This window comes from Aspergillus ibericus (assembly GCF_003184845.1).
Source record: "Aspergillus ibericus CBS 121593 unplaced genomic scaffold BO80scaffold_18, whole genome shotgun sequence".
In the NCBI taxonomy this organism is placed as follows: domain Eukaryota; kingdom Fungi; phylum Ascomycota; class Eurotiomycetes; order Eurotiales; family Aspergillaceae; genus Aspergillus; species Aspergillus ibericus.
In genome coordinates, this window is record NW_020292116.1 from 271,071 (window position 1) to 287,112 (window position 16,042).

The 16,042-nt window shown below is 50.6% G+C and overlaps 6 protein-coding genes across 6 annotated transcripts; 5 read left to right on the forward strand and 1 right to left on the reverse strand.

Annotated features, from left to right (window-relative positions):
• The first annotated feature begins 147 nt into the window (after positions 1-147).
• BO80DRAFT_381288 (putative ubiquitin-protein ligase (Asi3)) lies at positions 148-3,514 on the forward strand. The gene is made up of 2 exons (XM_025716835.1): positions 148-845; positions 905-3,514. The coding sequence occupies exons 1-2, from the start codon at positions 408-410 to the stop codon at positions 3,365-3,367; spliced, it is 2,901 nt and encodes a 966-aa protein (XP_025575604.1). The 5' UTR covers positions 148-407; the 3' UTR covers positions 3,368-3,514.
• A 2,669-nt stretch (positions 3,515-6,183) lies between these two features.
• BO80DRAFT_381290 (putative DNA polymerase delta subunit 4) lies at positions 6,184-7,205 on the forward strand. The gene is made up of 3 exons (XM_025716836.1): positions 6,184-6,696; positions 6,766-6,833; positions 6,896-7,205. Exons 1-3 carry the CDS (start codon positions 6,315-6,317, stop codon positions 7,037-7,039), a joined length of 594 nt encoding a protein of 197 aa, XP_025575605.1. The 5' UTR covers positions 6,184-6,314; the 3' UTR covers positions 7,040-7,205.
• Positions 7,206-8,514: 1,309 nt separating this feature from the next.
• BO80DRAFT_474015 (CFEM domain-containing protein) lies at positions 8,515-9,432 on the forward strand (the record flags this gene model as incomplete). The annotated part of the gene is made up of 3 exons (XM_025723182.1): positions 8,515-8,790; positions 8,852-8,990; positions 9,047-9,432. Exons 1-3 carry the CDS (start codon positions 8,710-8,712, stop codon positions 9,430-9,432), a joined length of 606 nt encoding a protein of 201 aa, XP_025575606.1. The 5' UTR covers positions 8,515-8,709.
• Positions 9,433-11,212: 1,780 nt separating this feature from the next.
• BO80DRAFT_474017 (arrestin C-terminal domain-containing protein) lies at positions 11,213-13,026 on the forward strand (the record flags this gene model as incomplete). Its single annotated transcript, XM_025723183.1, has 3 exons — positions 11,213-11,290; positions 11,350-12,237; positions 12,289-13,026. The coding sequence occupies 3 exons, from the start codon at positions 11,213-11,215 to the stop codon at positions 12,529-12,531; spliced, it is 1,209 nt and encodes a 402-aa protein (XP_025575607.1). The 3' UTR covers positions 12,532-13,026.
• Positions 13,027-13,237: 211 nt separating this feature from the next.
• On the reverse strand, positions 13,238-13,528 carry BO80DRAFT_444727 (uncharacterized protein; the record flags this gene model as incomplete). The annotated part of the gene is made up of 2 exons (XM_025721451.1): positions 13,238-13,426; positions 13,487-13,528. The coding sequence occupies 2 exons, from the start codon at positions 13,526-13,528 to the stop codon at positions 13,238-13,240; spliced, it is 231 nt and encodes a 76-aa protein (XP_025575608.1).
• Positions 13,529-14,063: 535 nt separating this feature from the next.
• BO80DRAFT_381295 (tRNA splicing endonuclease subunit) lies at positions 14,064-15,982 on the forward strand. Its single transcript, XM_025716837.1, has 3 exons — positions 14,064-14,261; positions 14,342-15,102; positions 15,152-15,982. The coding sequence occupies exons 1-3, from the start codon at positions 14,146-14,148 to the stop codon at positions 15,595-15,597; spliced, it is 1,323 nt and encodes a 440-aa protein (XP_025575609.1). The 5' UTR covers positions 14,064-14,145; the 3' UTR covers positions 15,598-15,982.
• Positions 15,983-16,042: the final 60 nt, after the last annotated feature.

The window sequence follows — 16,042 nt, forward strand, 5'->3', positions numbered from 1 at the left end:
GTTCATCTGAGTAGATAGTAACCGCGGGAAAATGCCGGGGTGGCACGTGCAACTGTCCGGTTCTTGCCCGATTAGGCTAGTGTCGGGTGTCGGACTACGGCTGGAGACGCGGCTGCTGCTGATGACGGTCCGAGATGAACGGAGTGTCTACTACTACTACCCAACAGCCTCCGTTGCGTGTTGCATGGGGACTCTCTGTCCATTTCGCTTGGGGATGATGACCCCAGATTTGCCCTCTGCTCCCTTGTTCTACTGATGACTTCCCAGTGAACTCGTCTCTTCCCTCGGCACTCCCCCCCTCTCTCACCGCGCGATAGACATACCCCATTTCCCCACGCATGGGCACTGGTGCCATTCGATTTGCAGTTCACCCCAGTTCCGGCGCAATCTTCTTGGCTTAGCCAGACATGTCTATGCTCCAGCCGGCCACCCCAGCCGCTTCTGCCTCAATATCCGCCGTTCAGTCCCTGAACACGACTCCGACAATCGCCGCTCATTCCTCCCTGTCCTCGTCGTCTCGCGAACTACTGTCTCTACCACTCCGTGGACTTCACCAGGCAGAGGCCTTTACATTCTCGACCTTGCCGAGACAAGTTGCCAGATTAGTTGGATTGCAGGATATGGCGACACGTTTTTGGAGCACATCTTCTGGTACGGGGCTAGAGACTGATGCAGTGGTACTGGCAACGCAGACAGCAGCTGACGCTGCAAGAGAGGGCGTGGTGGATGCAGCTGCCCAGGCCGAATCCAGCCTCCATTTCTCCGACATCTTACAGGCTGTTATGAAGTTCAGTGGCTTCTTTTCGTACCTGACGAGTCGGTGGTCTTTGGCTTGCTTTACCGTGGTGAATATCCATCTATCCCGGCCCCTGATACACGGACGCGGCCATACTAACTCATCAAGGCACTTGTTCTGAACAGAATTACTATCTATGCCTCTACCCGTCGACAACTCAATTTAAACTGGACCAGGCGATTGGCTCTGCGCATTGTCCCTATTGTCCTGTTTATCTCTCAGATCCATTCCCTTCTTCGTACTATTCGATGTCAGACGTCTCCCGAGTACTCAACCATACGCTACGGCACGCCAGGAAAGCGTTTATTATTTGATTATGCTGGAGGCGGCGGTTTTCTATATTCTCTGAGCTCCACGCTTTTGTCGTGGGAAACGGATGAGCAGTCTTGCGGTGCAGTGCATATGGGTCGTCCTACAAATGCCTCGGATATCTCATATGGCTCTTTCCGGTTGCTTTGGCCAGTCTTCATACGACTATGCATCAGCCACTTTGTGGAGACTCTTTCTTGCGCTCTCCAGGGAAGGGCGGTTGTCTCAGAAGTCGGCATGTCGATTTTTGAACACTCGCTTGCATTTGCCGAAGCAGAGTCTACGATCAGCCAATCCCTCGGTCTTGGTATTTTTGGATTATCCAAGCAAAGCAGTGGAAAGGATATTCCTGGGGAGAATGGGCAGTCTGCTCTCCATCTACTAAGCAGAGGGCAGGCCTTGGAACGAATGAACGTGACACCCGAATTGCTGCTTATTGCCTTGATATCGTGTTGCAACAGTCTGACTTCAAACGTTCTCGATGTCATCGGCAAACAGAGTCGTTACCGCTTGGTAAACACCGCATTTTGGGGGCTCTGCTTCATGTCAGCTATGGCCTGGGGCTTGTTTAGCGGTTCGTCAGTCGGAAGCGACAGTGTCGTTCTCAAATTCCCAACCGTCTGCATTGTAGGGTTTGTGCCGCATCTTTTGATACTGTTAGGCATTGTCGCCTGTGTCGGTATATATGGACTTGCACTGGTTATTACAGCATTTTCTCTTCCAACGCAGACTCCGGGACCCTTAACGCTCCGCGAAAGGTTTTCCCTAGCTCACGAGAATATGCAAGGTGCCAAACAAATCCAGAGCATTCGCCTCAATTGGCACGATGACTTCTACACCACATTGCTCAGAATCGGTTACACTGCTCTGACGGCTGCCAGCGAGGCTGTTTTTCTCAATGAGGGTAGACGGGTTGTCGCACGCAGAATGACTTGGTTGGAACGTGATAGACTGATGGAAATCGAGTCTCTCAGGCGCAAGCAATCATCGCGGCAGCATCATGGCGATTTCTCCGAAGATACGCTTTCTGAAAGTGGGGAATTGATGAACTTTGATATTCCCGAATCGTCTTTGGAATGGGAAAGCGGATATTCCCGCGAAAAGAAAATCGAAAAGCCCAAGAATGGTTCTAGATCGGTTCGCCCCCAGACTGACCCAGGCGGTGTGGGTGCGTTCAGGGGCGTAGTTCGATGCTACCACGGGTTTGCCTTCTTTCGTGGCATCTTTTATCTCGTCCTGAAGTGGATTGCCTATGGTGTCGACAGGATTCTATGTCGGGTTGGTATTAACGCTCGCCCACAGTGGTTGAAGGCTATTATAGGATCCCACAAGAAGGAATCACAGAGGAAAAGAGAAGGCAACCGCTTGGAGTCATTAGACTTTTGGATTTTGTCGGACGACGGAGTCCTACAACTCCCCGACAACCATGAGTTTGACGTAGAACAAGAAATGAGAAAGAGAGAAAAGACTCAGGCCACTGGTTGGGAGGAATCGGATGAACGTCGGCTGGACGATAAGCTCTACGGTTGGTGGAAAGCGGGTGGCTCATGGGGCAACCAGGACCAGAGTTCCGATTATGCACCGTCTGCTTACGACGGGGAAGACACGACGAGTGTCATATCCATGTCGACGACGAGCGATTCCGAATGGGAAGGGTACGAATCAGACGGTCGTCGGACTCCCACTCAAGAAGATCCCTTTCCGGGTCGTTTCTCCCGAGAAAGCACTCCGGTGCAAGAATCGCTAGTGGATATCGGTTCCTTGACACGTCTATTGGACCCGCGTGACCGGGAAAGCAGACATGAAGCGCGCATATTAGCCGCACACCTTGCTGCCGGTCGTGATGGCCGCATATTGACTCGTCGTCAGTTTCAGAAGCAAGTGGAGCACGAGCGAGCACAAATCCTGCTCACCTCGCGGTTCGCGCAATCTAACCAGAGGCGATCAAATGATGAGAAACGCAGACCTACCCTCCATGAAGAATCAGAGATTCTTGAGAAGCTTATCCTTTCTCGAAGATCTGAAATGCTCTCCTTCTCGTCCGCAAACGCACAGACTTGGGAATCCGGCGCCTCTGGCCTCGGACCCAGCGGCCCACCCTGTGTTATCTGCCAGACTAACCCACGATCCATTATCACATGGCCATGCCGATGTCTCTGCATCTGTGAAGACTGTCGTGTCAGTTTAGCGATGAATAATTTCGGAAGCTGTGTGACATGTCGTCAAGAAGTCGGAGGTTATGTCCGGTTATGGGTGCCCTAGACTTGAGTTTTCTCTACGAGACTCCTTTGTTTTATTTCACATCCTGGTTTCTGTCTTGTTGGGGTCTTCAGTTAGCATATTAGCGTAATTTGAACACATAGGATTAGAGATATTGAACATACATACTTTTTCTTTGGGATATAGGGCTATAGGGCGCGGGATGCCTTTTTGAACTCATGCGCCAAGTCTCATCTTTTGACTGGATATTGTTTCCAAGCAATGCTATATGATACAATATAGATTTAAATCCTCCAATGCATCAAACCAAACGGAATAACAACGACCTGGCAGTATGCAGGACATGCTAAGGACCTAAGCACGTCCCGGAAACCACGAAGCAGTCACTGCTCATCTACAGACAGATATAATATTTCACCAGACAAATGCAGTCAGCCCTTAAATCGGGCCCAACTCATCCCTATATGCGGCCAAGAAGCTTGACTCGTCCCGGCCCTATACCCAAGTGCAACGGCGCACGGAAAGTGCATCAAGGCCAGGGACAACCCCCAGCCAACCTAGAGACCTGTAGGAAGCGTCAACGGCTTTGAAATATAGAGCTCGAACTGCGAGATTTGTAAATATTGTATAAACTTTCTCCAGTCCGCCGCGGAACATGCTACGAAGAGTGGAGGGAAGGCGAGGATCAATCTGCTTTATGCAACGAGCAAGACGAAAATTGCTGTAGCTCAGCCATATGCTCCGACAATAATATTGAAGGGAGCATATTCCATCCAAATTGGCTACATGAGGATATCCCAAGTAGCATGCGGGAGCTAGAAGAGTATCTAGAAACTACAAAGCCTACGGCTGCTGATCTACAAGGGACGCAATATTATAGTACTGATATAGTGAAAGAGAACATGAATGGGATCATTTGAGCAACTTTACATCTGGTCAGAGGCTTTATGAACATAATGTATGGATGTTGTTACTATAAATACTTTCGCAGCTGTAGCTTATTGGAACGTCTGTAACCCGCGGGGAGCCTTCAAGGGACTGGGTACATTGGGCTTCGACCAACTGAGCACACCTATTCCATATAGTCTAGATTTGTCGTACCGGTGAGGGTAGTGAGTGTCTTTTCATTTTAAATGTTAATACGATCCTATGGAGGTCGTCTATCACGGAGACTTGCTAAACATACGTGAACGTTCTCTGGCAGAGACAGAATGCACCATTCACGATATAATTCACTTTCACCCTGAAGCGTAACACCATCACTCTTCATGCCTCCTTTGTCTGATACCTCCCAAGTATAACCGTCTCTCCTCGTCACAATAATTCTGTCGTATGATACATTCTCGGCGTTATTCCAGGTTTTCCAAACAAGCCTTACATACTGAACCCCAACTTGCAGCGTATGTCATGCCGTCTGTCAGAGGTGTCCTTAGATGAAACCCACTGACCATTCCAGAATCTCCAGTTAGATATCTTCCTTACAACGTGACAGATCGAACTGCAATAATGAGTCCAAGTGATTCTTCCTTGCCATCCACCGTTCCCTCGACCAGCGAGGAGAGCACGTCGTCCCATCCTCGCCCATCCAGCAGCATGGCCTCCGCATCGACCGTATATGATACCTCCGTATCTGACACCTCCATGGAATTCACCCTGCACCTTGTCCGAACCGGTGACAATGACGCTGAAATCCAGATGTGGGCGATACCCGTCCCATCTTCTGATTCGCGTGGGCAGCACGTCCATGGAGCGCAAGTCTGGATGGAGAATCTCGTTGCGATAATGACCCAGTCGAACGTTATTCCCATCCAGACTAATAATGCTCTTGTTGCTGCGCAGATGCGTAAGGCCCAATACCTGCATGCTGGTTAGCTTCAAGGACCCTACTAAGAAAAAAGATAGGAATGTCAGATACCGATCTCAATGACGTATCGGCATATATTGAATCTGCCGATGAGGATTCTTGTACGGTTGCCCACGACTCCGGATACGATGCCGATAGCTCAAGTGGCATGGAGGAGGAGAATGTGGATGAGGATGAGGAGAAGTTGTTCTGGATTGATGTCCACTGGGACAAATCCAATGGGCCCTTAGAGGAGGCTGCTGGGCACAGAGGCTCACGGCGGGGTTGATTAAGTACTATATAAGTGAGAACTCTCAGCCAGCTACCATCTCGAGCCAGGAGCTGTGACGGTAGCTGGCTGATGAGATTGCTGTTTCTCAGTGAGGTGCTTTTGAATGCGCTCGTCTTGGTCACATCTCAGGGTATCGGGCGTTAAGAGAAAAGGAATTCGTTTGGGGGGAGTGATGGGTTTTTATGGGAGGGTTTCTCGGCGCTGGTCTCGCTTTCATGGGAACTTTCCTCGTTCACTGCATCTCGGCGTGGGTTCAGGACTATCATGATTGGTGTGTTTGGGAGGGAATTTGGGAGGTTTTTGTCTCCACGATGGTGTTGTTGGGTGAAGGTTTGATACGACTTATTACGCCTGGTTACTTTATGGATGCACTTAGTCCTCTGCACAAAATTTACTCGTTCCTGCCTGGGTGCTAGCAGGCTATTGGCATCTTTACCCCACAATTTTCGAATGAAACCATTGTACCGCAAACCCGGGGACTTGCCGGGGTCTAGACCATCTTCTAGTTAGCTAGGTGGATGTACGAGTTTAGTGGATGTACGGGTTTGATGCGTAAAACACGCCACGGAGGCCGGGCAATATACATGATCCGCTGCAAGAGCAATTTCAGTCAGAAATAGCCCGGATAACTGAGGAGTCTAGACAACGATTGGGGAACCACTTAATGACGACTGCCTAAATTTGGGTTGGGTGAAGTGTAAATCCGGTAGCGGCGGTTGCCATGTGCAACAAGCATGATGACATCGTTCCCCCACACTCCCACCAGACCTGATTGTCCTTCAAGTTGGACGCTGCTGATCGAGGATCGTTATATTGTCACTTTGTATAGCTGAAGCCTAGTATAACCTCACAAAATGCCCCCTACTCGTCGTCGCGGAGGCAATACTGCCGCTACCTCTTCTAACCAGGCGACCCTGTCGTTCGGCTCCAAGTCCAGAGTTACGAAGCCGTCAGCGGCACCATCGACACGGTCCCAAAAAGCCAAAGATCTCGACTCAATCGATGCCGCTCTATCAAAGGAACCGTCGGTCGATGATGTATCTGAACCAGAACAAGTTCTTGTCACACCCACAGAGCCTTCGCAGCCGCATGTGGCAGAGCTTGTCGTGAGGAAGCAGGCTCGGGAGGAAATCCAACAACCGCTGTCGTCGGAGGATGAAAGAGCGGGGAAGATCACTGAACGGCAGTTGCAGCAATATTGGAAGAAAGAAGAAGCAAAACGACGGGGGCCTCGAGGTGAGGATCCCACTTCTCAAAGTCACGCATCCCCTGCGACTGAGCACGGACGCTGATCATTTCTACCAGTTCACCAAGAGGACCTCACACTACGAGAAAAGATATTGCGGCACTTTGACCTCTCCAGCCAATACGGGGTACGTCTGTCTTTGTGCGGTTCTCATCTTGATTGCCTTGGACTGACGCATTGTTTGTGTAGCCATGCATTGGAATTGCTCGACTAAAGCGGTGGAGACGTGCACATATGCTTGGCCTCAATCCTCCAATTGAAGTGCTCGCAGTCCTCCTGAAGCAAGACGACGATGTCAAGCAGAGAGCCTATATTGATGAACTGATGTCTTGAGCATGACCACGAAGTGACACTGCACTATCTGGTCTATTCGATGAAGGTTGATGGGGGTGGGAGTATGGTTATAATTTTGGACCGGCGTTTCTGGAGAACTCTACGCATATCGTTTGGATAATTATGACTTGAATGACCTACAATGCACTGGTTTCTATGCCTTCTTATGTCCGAGCCCAGGCTTTGTCGACCCGCAAACATGGTGAAACAAGACTCACCAGTCATACTACGCACGAATGTCCGGTAGCAACGCATATTAGGGTGTCTCAAAGGTAATGCAAGCCCCTGAGATACATAAACAGGTATGCTATATTTGTTTGGCTTCCGGACCGGCCATTCAGATGTGTTGTCATTCCCATGCCGACCGTCATCGCCCTAGGTCCTTCTTTCTGCCACCGCCAGAAGCTCTCACTGAATGATATTGCACTAGCTTCAGACGATGACCCTTGAGTCCTCCTTGAATTATCCGTGGGCTTATGTGCATCTTCCTTGCCGAACGCTGACTGCCGCGTGGGCTTCATCGGCTCCATCCATGTTGGGAAAAGTTGGACCAGTCGCCTGAGAGCACTGAATGGGGACATCGTCTTACTACTCTGGCCACAAGAGTCCAAGCTGTACGTCTTCGGCGACTAGGCATCTTCGGGTCCTTTGTGCGGAAAGTTTTGGTACTTTTCGTGACATACAGTGTGACAAGCCAGTGCCATTGGGGATATTGTGGTCGAGTCAAATTCCATGATTGGCCCATTTCCCGCGCGAGCTGCATCCTCCACCATATTACCGGAGCGCGGATATCCCTTAGGCTTTTGGCACGGCTGGGAAAGTCATAATCCATCCGTCGTTCAAAAACCATACCGAGTTTCAGTCTTCGTGTCTCTCACTCATTCTTCTTCATATATACTTCACGACTGCACCAACAGGGGCAGCACCTGGTCGGTGCTTAATCTAGCATGGTCCACCATACCAGGTGACGGTGTGATGTTGCCCTCGCATTTTGTGCTCTTGTGGCTAATGTCCTTCTTTGAGACTTATTAGTCAAGTGGGATCGATGTAACCGTCTGAGGCATACAGACGGGTAGCATTTGCCAATATGCAAGGTTAAATCAAGACGCCTGTCCTACACGACCGTTCATATTTGCTCTTCTTGACCTACATGCTGGGGCGTTCTCGACTAGGCTGCACCGAGGCGGACAATAATGTCGGGTGAGCAAAGGGCTATGTAGGACAAGTACAGGTGCACACTCTCTCTGGTGACACACGGATTACAGTCCACAGCATGTAACAGTCCATGTCGTACTCTATGGGTAACTCCAACGTGTATCAGCTTTCGCGTCCAATTGTCCACGTCCCCAAAGTAGGACTGATCCACCCGGGGTAGAAACCTGCATCTCCCACTTCCGTCCATGATGCCCATGCATTCTCAAGAAAAGACCAAAGACGGACTTGCCTCAACCCGAGCGCTCATATGCATGTGATGCAGGCTCCAGTGACTCGTGAAACGGCGAGCTCCCTTGGCTTATAAGAAGCAGTGCCTCCCGCCTCTTGACCTGGATCGGGTCTATAGTCGAGCAACCGCCGTCGGTCCGATCCTCGGATATATAAACGCTCGTTTCGGTGCAAAAGCTCCATATTCCTATCTCTATCAATTGTGGGAATACCCGAGTGTGGCAAATATGCTGTTGTATCGTACAATCGGCGTCCTGCTCATTACCACTTTCGCCAACGCTCAGTTGCCTAATATTCCTTCATGCTCTGTAAGCTTCAACACACCCAGGTGGCAGAATGATTCTAGCTGACACTACTCCTATCGCTCAGCTAAACTGTTTCGTTAGCGCTTTCGAGCGTGATGGATGCTCACAGTTGATGGACTTTGCCTGCCATTGCCAAAAGCCTGAAGTTGTAGGAGCTGTGACTCCGTGCGTGCAAAAGGCGTGCAGCCTTGCCGACCAGTCTGGTACATGCCACCTACCGGATATCTTATATTATTTCAAAGAACTAACAGTTTATAAGCCGTATCTAGTGAGGTCGTCCGGCAGTGCTCGTTGGCAGGCCATCCCATCTCTATCCCTCCTGTTGGCGGCGGTGCAGAAACTACGACCTTATCCATGCCCAGGACCTCTACCGTTGAGACTGGTATTGCGTCTTCTAGCTCTGGATCAGTAACTCTTCCGACGGTCGTTTCCTCATCTACACCCTCATCTTCAAAGGTGTCGCCGTCTGCATCTGCAACGGCATCGACCCCTCAACTGCCTTCGTCTACGGGTGGGCACACTCCATCAAGCTCCGGGTCTTCGACATCTCCGTCCGCTCCTCTTGCAACTGGCTCGGCGTCTAATGTCAAGGCGGGTGTGGCTGGAGCGGCTATTGTTGCCGCTGTGGCAGTGTACCTGCTATAGGGAGACTGAACATGAGCTGGCTTGTATATCGCTACTTATGATATAACTAGCCAGACGGTTCATCGACTATGAGGATAATGTGGAGTGTATAGCAAGCCTCTTCTGCACTTGCGTTCTAATAACCCTTTATCCTGCATTGACATTTGTTACTTTCCTTTCTGGTCTTCAGGTCATACACGAACGGATTGTATTTGCTCTTCCTTCGTCCTTGCTTGCTTAATATTCGCTGAATTCTAAATCAAAATTTTCATTCACTTTGCAAACCACCATGCCCATCGATAAATTCTTATGTACCGATGCCAAACTCCGCATCTGCACATGCAGATCACGGTTCTGCAGTCGGAGCAGAAGATGTTGACGGGGGAGGGGGGGGTTTATAGGGAATCGATCCAACCAGGCCTGAGGCACATAGCATGACAACCCGCTACATCAATATCGTTGCCAGAGGAAAAGAAATGGAAGCGCCTGTATGAAAAGATGACACAGCCAAGCAGGCAGCTAACCAAGCGTCTCTTACCCCTTCTTGTACGTAAAGTATACTATTGCCATTCCGATCAGCTCAACGAGGTTGAAGAGCACATCCAGAATAGCAGTGCCAGGCACGAGCGACAGACAAAATACGAAGGACCATAGGGCTTGTATGATCGTCTTTTATAGATCGCCATTTATTGCATGCATAGAATGCCATGATTTAGGTCTGATAATTTGTCCGAGCTCTGCACCGTGGAGATGTCATACCCACCGGTAATAGTGCACCTGCAGTTTTTGAATGGTACTACATATGATAGTGGGCCGCTTTTTCTTTTCCTTTTTTCTTTTTTGTCCCCCGTAATTTCTTTCTCCCTTCATCGAAAGATCCAACTAAGTATACGGTATATATAATGTGGCCTTGTTCCAAGCACGACAAGAGCGGCACGGAGACTTGTGGGCGCGCACTAAGTCAACATGTTAGCAGACAATTGCGGTGGCCGAGATTGGTAGTTGAGCGGGCGCATCTTGGGGCCGGTTATCCATCCAGGATGTGACCGTGTTTGAGGATGACCCAGGCGGCAAGGCCAGGTTTTGACTTTCTGATGCCGAGGACTTGTTTCGTGGTACCGCAGTGGACAACCATCGGAAGCCCGGAGTCCTGTTCAGTATGTTGGGAGTGGTGTTCTGCCTACGGAGAACTCCGTAGTGAAGCCTCGAGTCCATCATCAGCTTTCCCCGAGTACGGAATGCGCTGCTCGTATTATTATGGTGCCGGGTGCAGATCGCTGACGACAGAGCAAGGGCCGGGGCTGGCCCTTCCAGGTGGTCGGAGGCTCGTAGTGCACGTAGTTCCGTGGCTGCCGCTGGAACCTGCTTAGCCGCCGCAGATGTTCCCCATCACCTTCTCCCCTCCCCACATCGGCGCTTGTAAACAACCCTCGCTTGCTTTGCGAACGTCGTACCTGATTCACTTCACTCCAGCGTCATTCAACACCCCCCCTCCTACCATCTCAACGCCTTCCGGAAATCCAGCCGAACGCCGCCCTGCTACTTAAGCCGCAATCGCCTAGCCTCGCCGAGAGTTCGTCCGAACTAACCTTCCATAGCAACGGAGGGGGTACCGCAACTGCGTCCTCACAAGACCTTGGGCGCAGCGCTATTGAGGGGGAGTGATCATCGGGATCAGGTTCTCTATGAGATTCTCACCGATAAATAGCTCGTCGAGGTCGCATACTCTCCGCAAAACCCCCGGAGCGCATCCCTCTCACCCGCCGCGTGCCCATGGTGGTGCGGTAGCAGTACTCTCAGCATGGCCGCCTTCGTGCGAGTGTCGGGCCCGCCGAATGGTAACTTTCTGATCGGCTACCCAGGTATATCAGCGACAATGGTGAGTCCCGGTCATGCTTTGCTCTGTTTTCGATGACAATAAGGATCACTGACCATCAGAAGCCACGTATCGAAGGCAAGGTCGAGATCAGGCCCAGCGTCGGCATTACCGCTCCCGTCAATGTGTCCCTGGTCACCATATCCCTCCATCGCCGCGAGACAATACATCCCTCCGCCGATTCCGTGACTAAGAAACACCTCGCTCCCCCTCGAAAAGAGATCACCGATATTGTGGGCAAGGAGATGCTCCTCTTCCGCTGCCCGGCCGGCCGAGAATATGAGGAAGTGATATCGATGGACTTGCCATTTGTCCTTTTCATTCCATTTGGGCGCGGTGGACCGGATGCTTCGCGGAGGGTTCCTCCAGCCAGTCTGCAACTTCCTAGTCGCACTGCGGAAACGTTCTACGAAATAGTTGTCATGGTTCAACAAGGACACTCGGACCAGAGGAAATATACATTTCCGGTTCCTATCTCACGATACGATACTCTCTCCACGTTCGGAATGTACAATCGCCCCGAGACGGCGGAAAGGGTCTCGGATCACCTAGTCACCTTGGGCATATCGTTGCCACGGTGGTCTTATGGCCCTCTTGACCCTGTGAGCGTTTACGTCAAACTGTCGCCCAACCTCGACTGGATTGGGAAAGCCAGGAAAGTTACCATAAGCAAAATAACCATTGCTATTGATGAGGAGATAATTTACAACCATGAGGGCGATGAGCCACAGCGGAAAGTGAGAACCTTGACGAAGAGAACGGAAGCAATTGGGGTAAAACTACCTCCATCGGGGTTCTTGACGAATCTCGGCCTGGTTTTCCCGGCCAAAGATCTGCGGGATTCGAAAGGAGTTCTCCCAAGAGGGGACGCGGCTTTCCCGACCTATGCAGTGAGCGGGTTTACGACTACTGCGAGCCTTTATAAGATCGAATACTATTTAACAGTAAAGGTGCGGTTCCTCATACCCAACCATTGGTCTTTGACTAATTTTATGATACAGGCCCACTTGACGTCTGCAAGGGATATTGTCATCCGACAACCGATAGTTGTCTGTCCACTGGATCATGCGGGCTGCAAAGAGGAGATGGAAGCTATTGAACAGGCTGCTCGGGAAGCGGTCCATATAAATCCAGATAACCCCATGCTACCCCTTCCTTCTATTGTGCGACCTAGCGACCCCAATGCTCTCCGTCACCTGGGGGTGGCTATTGTCGGTAATCAAAAGAAGCCTCTAATAGACTGAGCCACATCAAATCCTCACCATCATGAAACTAAGGGACACCAGACTCGCTCGGTCACGGGGTGTTTGCCCCATCTTTGATGCGCGCGGTTATAGCCTGACTACGTTGTTTAATCCTTTCACATTCGGCATGCTTGCTGCGGACGCAAAAAGCGTCATTACGTCTTACGAATGCATGGGCCACGGAGTTTTCTTGTTGCATGGTTTTCCTGGTAGCCATTTCTTTCCATCTTCTCTTGGCCGGAGCAAAACTGGGTGTTTGGGTTGACTTTGCTTCACATCTAGGAAGGGCTGGGGGAGAGGTTCCATTTTGGTTCTGTGCGCGTGCTTTCCCATGCATCTTCTAGCTGTGTATGCTCAATATAATATGTAAGATCTACCTGTTGAGGCTTGATTTTGGATGCGAAGGATGGGGGAACTATGGCAACTAGATTTGATTTCAACGATATAGGATATTGGACAGATAGATATTCTCATCAGCATGATTCAAGACTTTTCTTTGCATATTACGCTAGGCAACCATCTCGAATGTATACAGCAATGCTAGTCTTGGTGAATGGGAGTTCAACGCTAAATACAAGAACAGAAACCGATCAACTGGTGATTTCCAGGTCAACAAGTGTTATATCCGAGACGGTCACGATCTTCATAAATCATGGAAGGGTACGTCTGTTCTAATCAATTTTGTAGAATAGATTCCATAGGCAGATCAACACCGTTCCCCAATCTCCAAGAACTCCAGAGCGATACTCAACGCATCTGGGTCGAGATTGCGGCGGTTGCGTTCTTTATTTTCGTCGATATCTCGCAGACACTGCTTGAGGATCTGCAGAATACCCTGATACTGCGGAGAAGCTGGACCGAAGGTATTCAGTGCATTGGTAAGATTTACCGAGATCTAGCGGGTGAGATTATTAGGGAGGGGAGTTTCACAGGCCGCCGACAACAGATGACATACCTGGATGAGAATTTCATTATAGTCGAGAACTTTCTCTGCCATTTCTGCCACCCGAGATCCTAGTCTGAAGCACGCCAATTGAGATGGTATTGTACGCTAGAGGAGATATACGGAGTGGTTAGTGCCCCTTTTCGACTCCCCCGCGATGATCAAACCTGATAAGCCCAGAATGGTTTGGGCCACAATTCAGGCTTCAATTTTGCAACGCACAACTGTCAGTGTTTCTGAACCATTAATGGATAGCTAGTCGTAAATTGGTTTGGTCGGAATCTAAATGTGGAACCAGGCTACCTGGATCCCACTCCTAGAATTCCGTCTGTACTGTGTAGCTATGCACAATCAAGAGACTCAATCACCGATGAGATCACCAGGGGAATGACGACATAGGCCTACGCGTTTGGACTGTCGCAGACTCGCAGCGAAGATCCAGCGCTTGTTTCACGTTTGGTTTGAAATGCATGTTTGATAGTTTGGTGGCAGACCGCAGGCTAAGCTTGAACACTAAACCCCGTCGGTTCAGAATTTCTTATCGGGAGTGGATATCGATCCGCCCGCGCAGCTTAACTTTCTTTCTACCCACGCACCCCTCGCGCGCCTTGCATCCCCGACCAGACATCCATCCAGCTCGTTCGATCGGGTCATTGGCGGCTGGGATCAAAATGGCGGACACAGATGAGGCCGCTATCCACATGCCCTCGCAGGATTCGGGCATGCACATTGACACCGACCTCTCAGATGAGACTCAGGACTTTCGCATGTTGAATAGCATTTCCTTGTCAGTGCTGCCACGCTTTTTTCCACTGGCCCTAGCTCATTTGCTGCAATTGGAACATGTAAACTGACAGCAGACCGCAGTCTCACAGATGGATCCCAACAGACTCTCCCAAAACGAGGCGAAAAGGACTTCGAACCGAATCCGACGCTCTTCCAAGCCGACGTTCTCTCCGCCTCCCGGCAGGCAATGCACAATGCTCTCTCATACCCCCGGTTACACCACCCGAAAACACAAGTGATAGGTGTATTTGCCCCCAATGGACCAGCGCCTCCACGATCCGCCCAGAAACTCGATACGATTACGGAAGAGTCCGAGCCCTCGAAACCCGCAGGCACGGGAATGGGCATCCACGCAGACGCATGTGTCTATGTTTCGAATCCGAAGGGGCAATATTTCAAGTCTATAGGGCAGGCTGATCGGTGGAACCGCGTATGGTTGCTCCCGGAGGAGGCTCTGTATCTACTCGAGAGAGGAAGTCTGGATATCAGGTGGCCGTGCTCGGAGGTCGGATGTGCTGATGGTGATGAGACGGAAGACTCGGGGATTCCGATGAGCTTGCAGGCTGCTCATGCGGCCTTCATGGGGCGGAGCGGTCTGACAAGTGAGAGATTCTCGGTCTATACGGGATTGAGGCGGTTGGGTTATACGATTGTTCGTGCTCCCGGGTGGCACGATGAGGAAGAGAGCGCGGACAGCAGCGAATCAGAGCCAATGTCACTGGAGAAGCCGCAGTCTGCCAGTCTAGTTGGGATCTTTAACCAGCTTTTGCAATGGCTGTACAGACCCAGCCCTACGACAGCGTTGGGGCCTGTGGCGGGTCTTGGAATTCATCGCAGCTATGGTACGGTTCTTGGTGTGCTGCGCTTGCCGTTATGCTAATGATTTCTTAGACAACATATACCGGAGCTTATCCATAATCCCTTGGTATGACCCGACTACTTCTTCCTCTCCGCCGCCACGTGCAACGGCGCCCTACCGCGTTGTTTTCCATATCTACAAACCATCCACAGCCTTCAAGAAATCCGCTCCTCCGGCCCCGGACTTCAGACTAGCCGTCGTGAATGCACGCACTCACACCACCTTCCCGACGTCGTCTCAGCTTGGTGCATTGCTCGAGAGCACGCCGCTCGACCCACCCGTCGGCGAGAAGATGAGTCGCCAACTATACATGCGGCTCCGGCACGGTTATAGAAACGTGATTCTTGCAGTGGTAGATGAGGGTGTTGTGAGCTATCTCCGAATTGCGGACTCGGCGTTTGGCAAGGAGAATATCTACAAAGAGAAGAACACGAGGGGCAATAAAGGACCATGGCGTCCACGACCGAAAGGGCGATGATGAGATAACCTCCAATTCGCACAACCTGCGCTAATCACGACACCTGAGAAGGGTAAGAGCATGTCCCGCCTAAGATAGGGCCCTAGGATCCACCGGTGAAAGGATAAGGGCTTAATATAATGGTGAATGGCGACAGATCTGCCATCATCTTTAGGACATCCGCTCATAGGTGAGAACGGATGTAGATGCTCAGATGGCCAAGCCAGTGGACTTGTGTGCTGGCTGAAAGAAAACAAATATGCGGGGCAAAAGGCTTAAAGAAAAGATATGCTACGGGGCTTTTCTGTCTGTTCATTCCCAGATCTATACCCAGACATCGACGCCAGCCTACCGTATGTGAAGAGTGAAGTCGAAACCACCAAACTCCATGTTAAATATACATATGACCGTCATGTCGCATCAATCGTAAAGCCAAGTAGAATGGATCTAGAACCATCAGCATTGC

What these genes read in the sequence shown, in the direction of transcription:
- BO80DRAFT_381288 (XM_025716835.1), top strand. Translation starts at nt 408, where the DNA reads ATGTCTATGCTCCAGCCGGCCACCCCAGCCGCTTCTGCCTCAATATCC. An exon ending in CTTTGGCTTGCTTTACCGTG is followed by an intron (nt 846 to 904) that starts GTGAATATCCAT and finishes TAACTCATCAAG; the next exon opens with GCACTTGTTCTGAACAGAAT.
- BO80DRAFT_381290 (XM_025716836.1), top strand. Translation starts at nt 6,315, where the DNA reads ATGCCCCCTACTCGTCGTCGCGGAGGCAATACTGCCGCTACCTCTTCT. An exon ending in AAAACGACGGGGGCCTCGAG is followed by an intron (nt 6,697 to 6,765) that starts GTGAGGATCCCA and finishes CATTTCTACCAG; the next exon opens with TTCACCAAGAGGACCTCACA. An exon ending in ACCTCTCCAGCCAATACGGG is followed by an intron (nt 6,834 to 6,895) that starts GTACGTCTGTCT and finishes TTGTTTGTGTAG; the next exon opens with CCATGCATTGGAATTGCTCG.
- BO80DRAFT_381295 (XM_025716837.1), top strand. Translation starts at nt 14,146, where the DNA reads ATGGCGGACACAGATGAGGCCGCTATCCACATGCCCTCGCAGGATTCG. An exon ending in ATGTTGAATAGCATTTCCTT is followed by an intron (nt 14,262 to 14,341) that starts GTCAGTGCTGCC and finishes AGCAGACCGCAG; the next exon opens with TCTCACAGATGGATCCCAAC. An exon ending in TGGAATTCATCGCAGCTATG is followed by an intron (nt 15,103 to 15,151) that starts GTACGGTTCTTG and finishes ATGATTTCTTAG; the next exon opens with ACAACATATACCGGAGCTTA.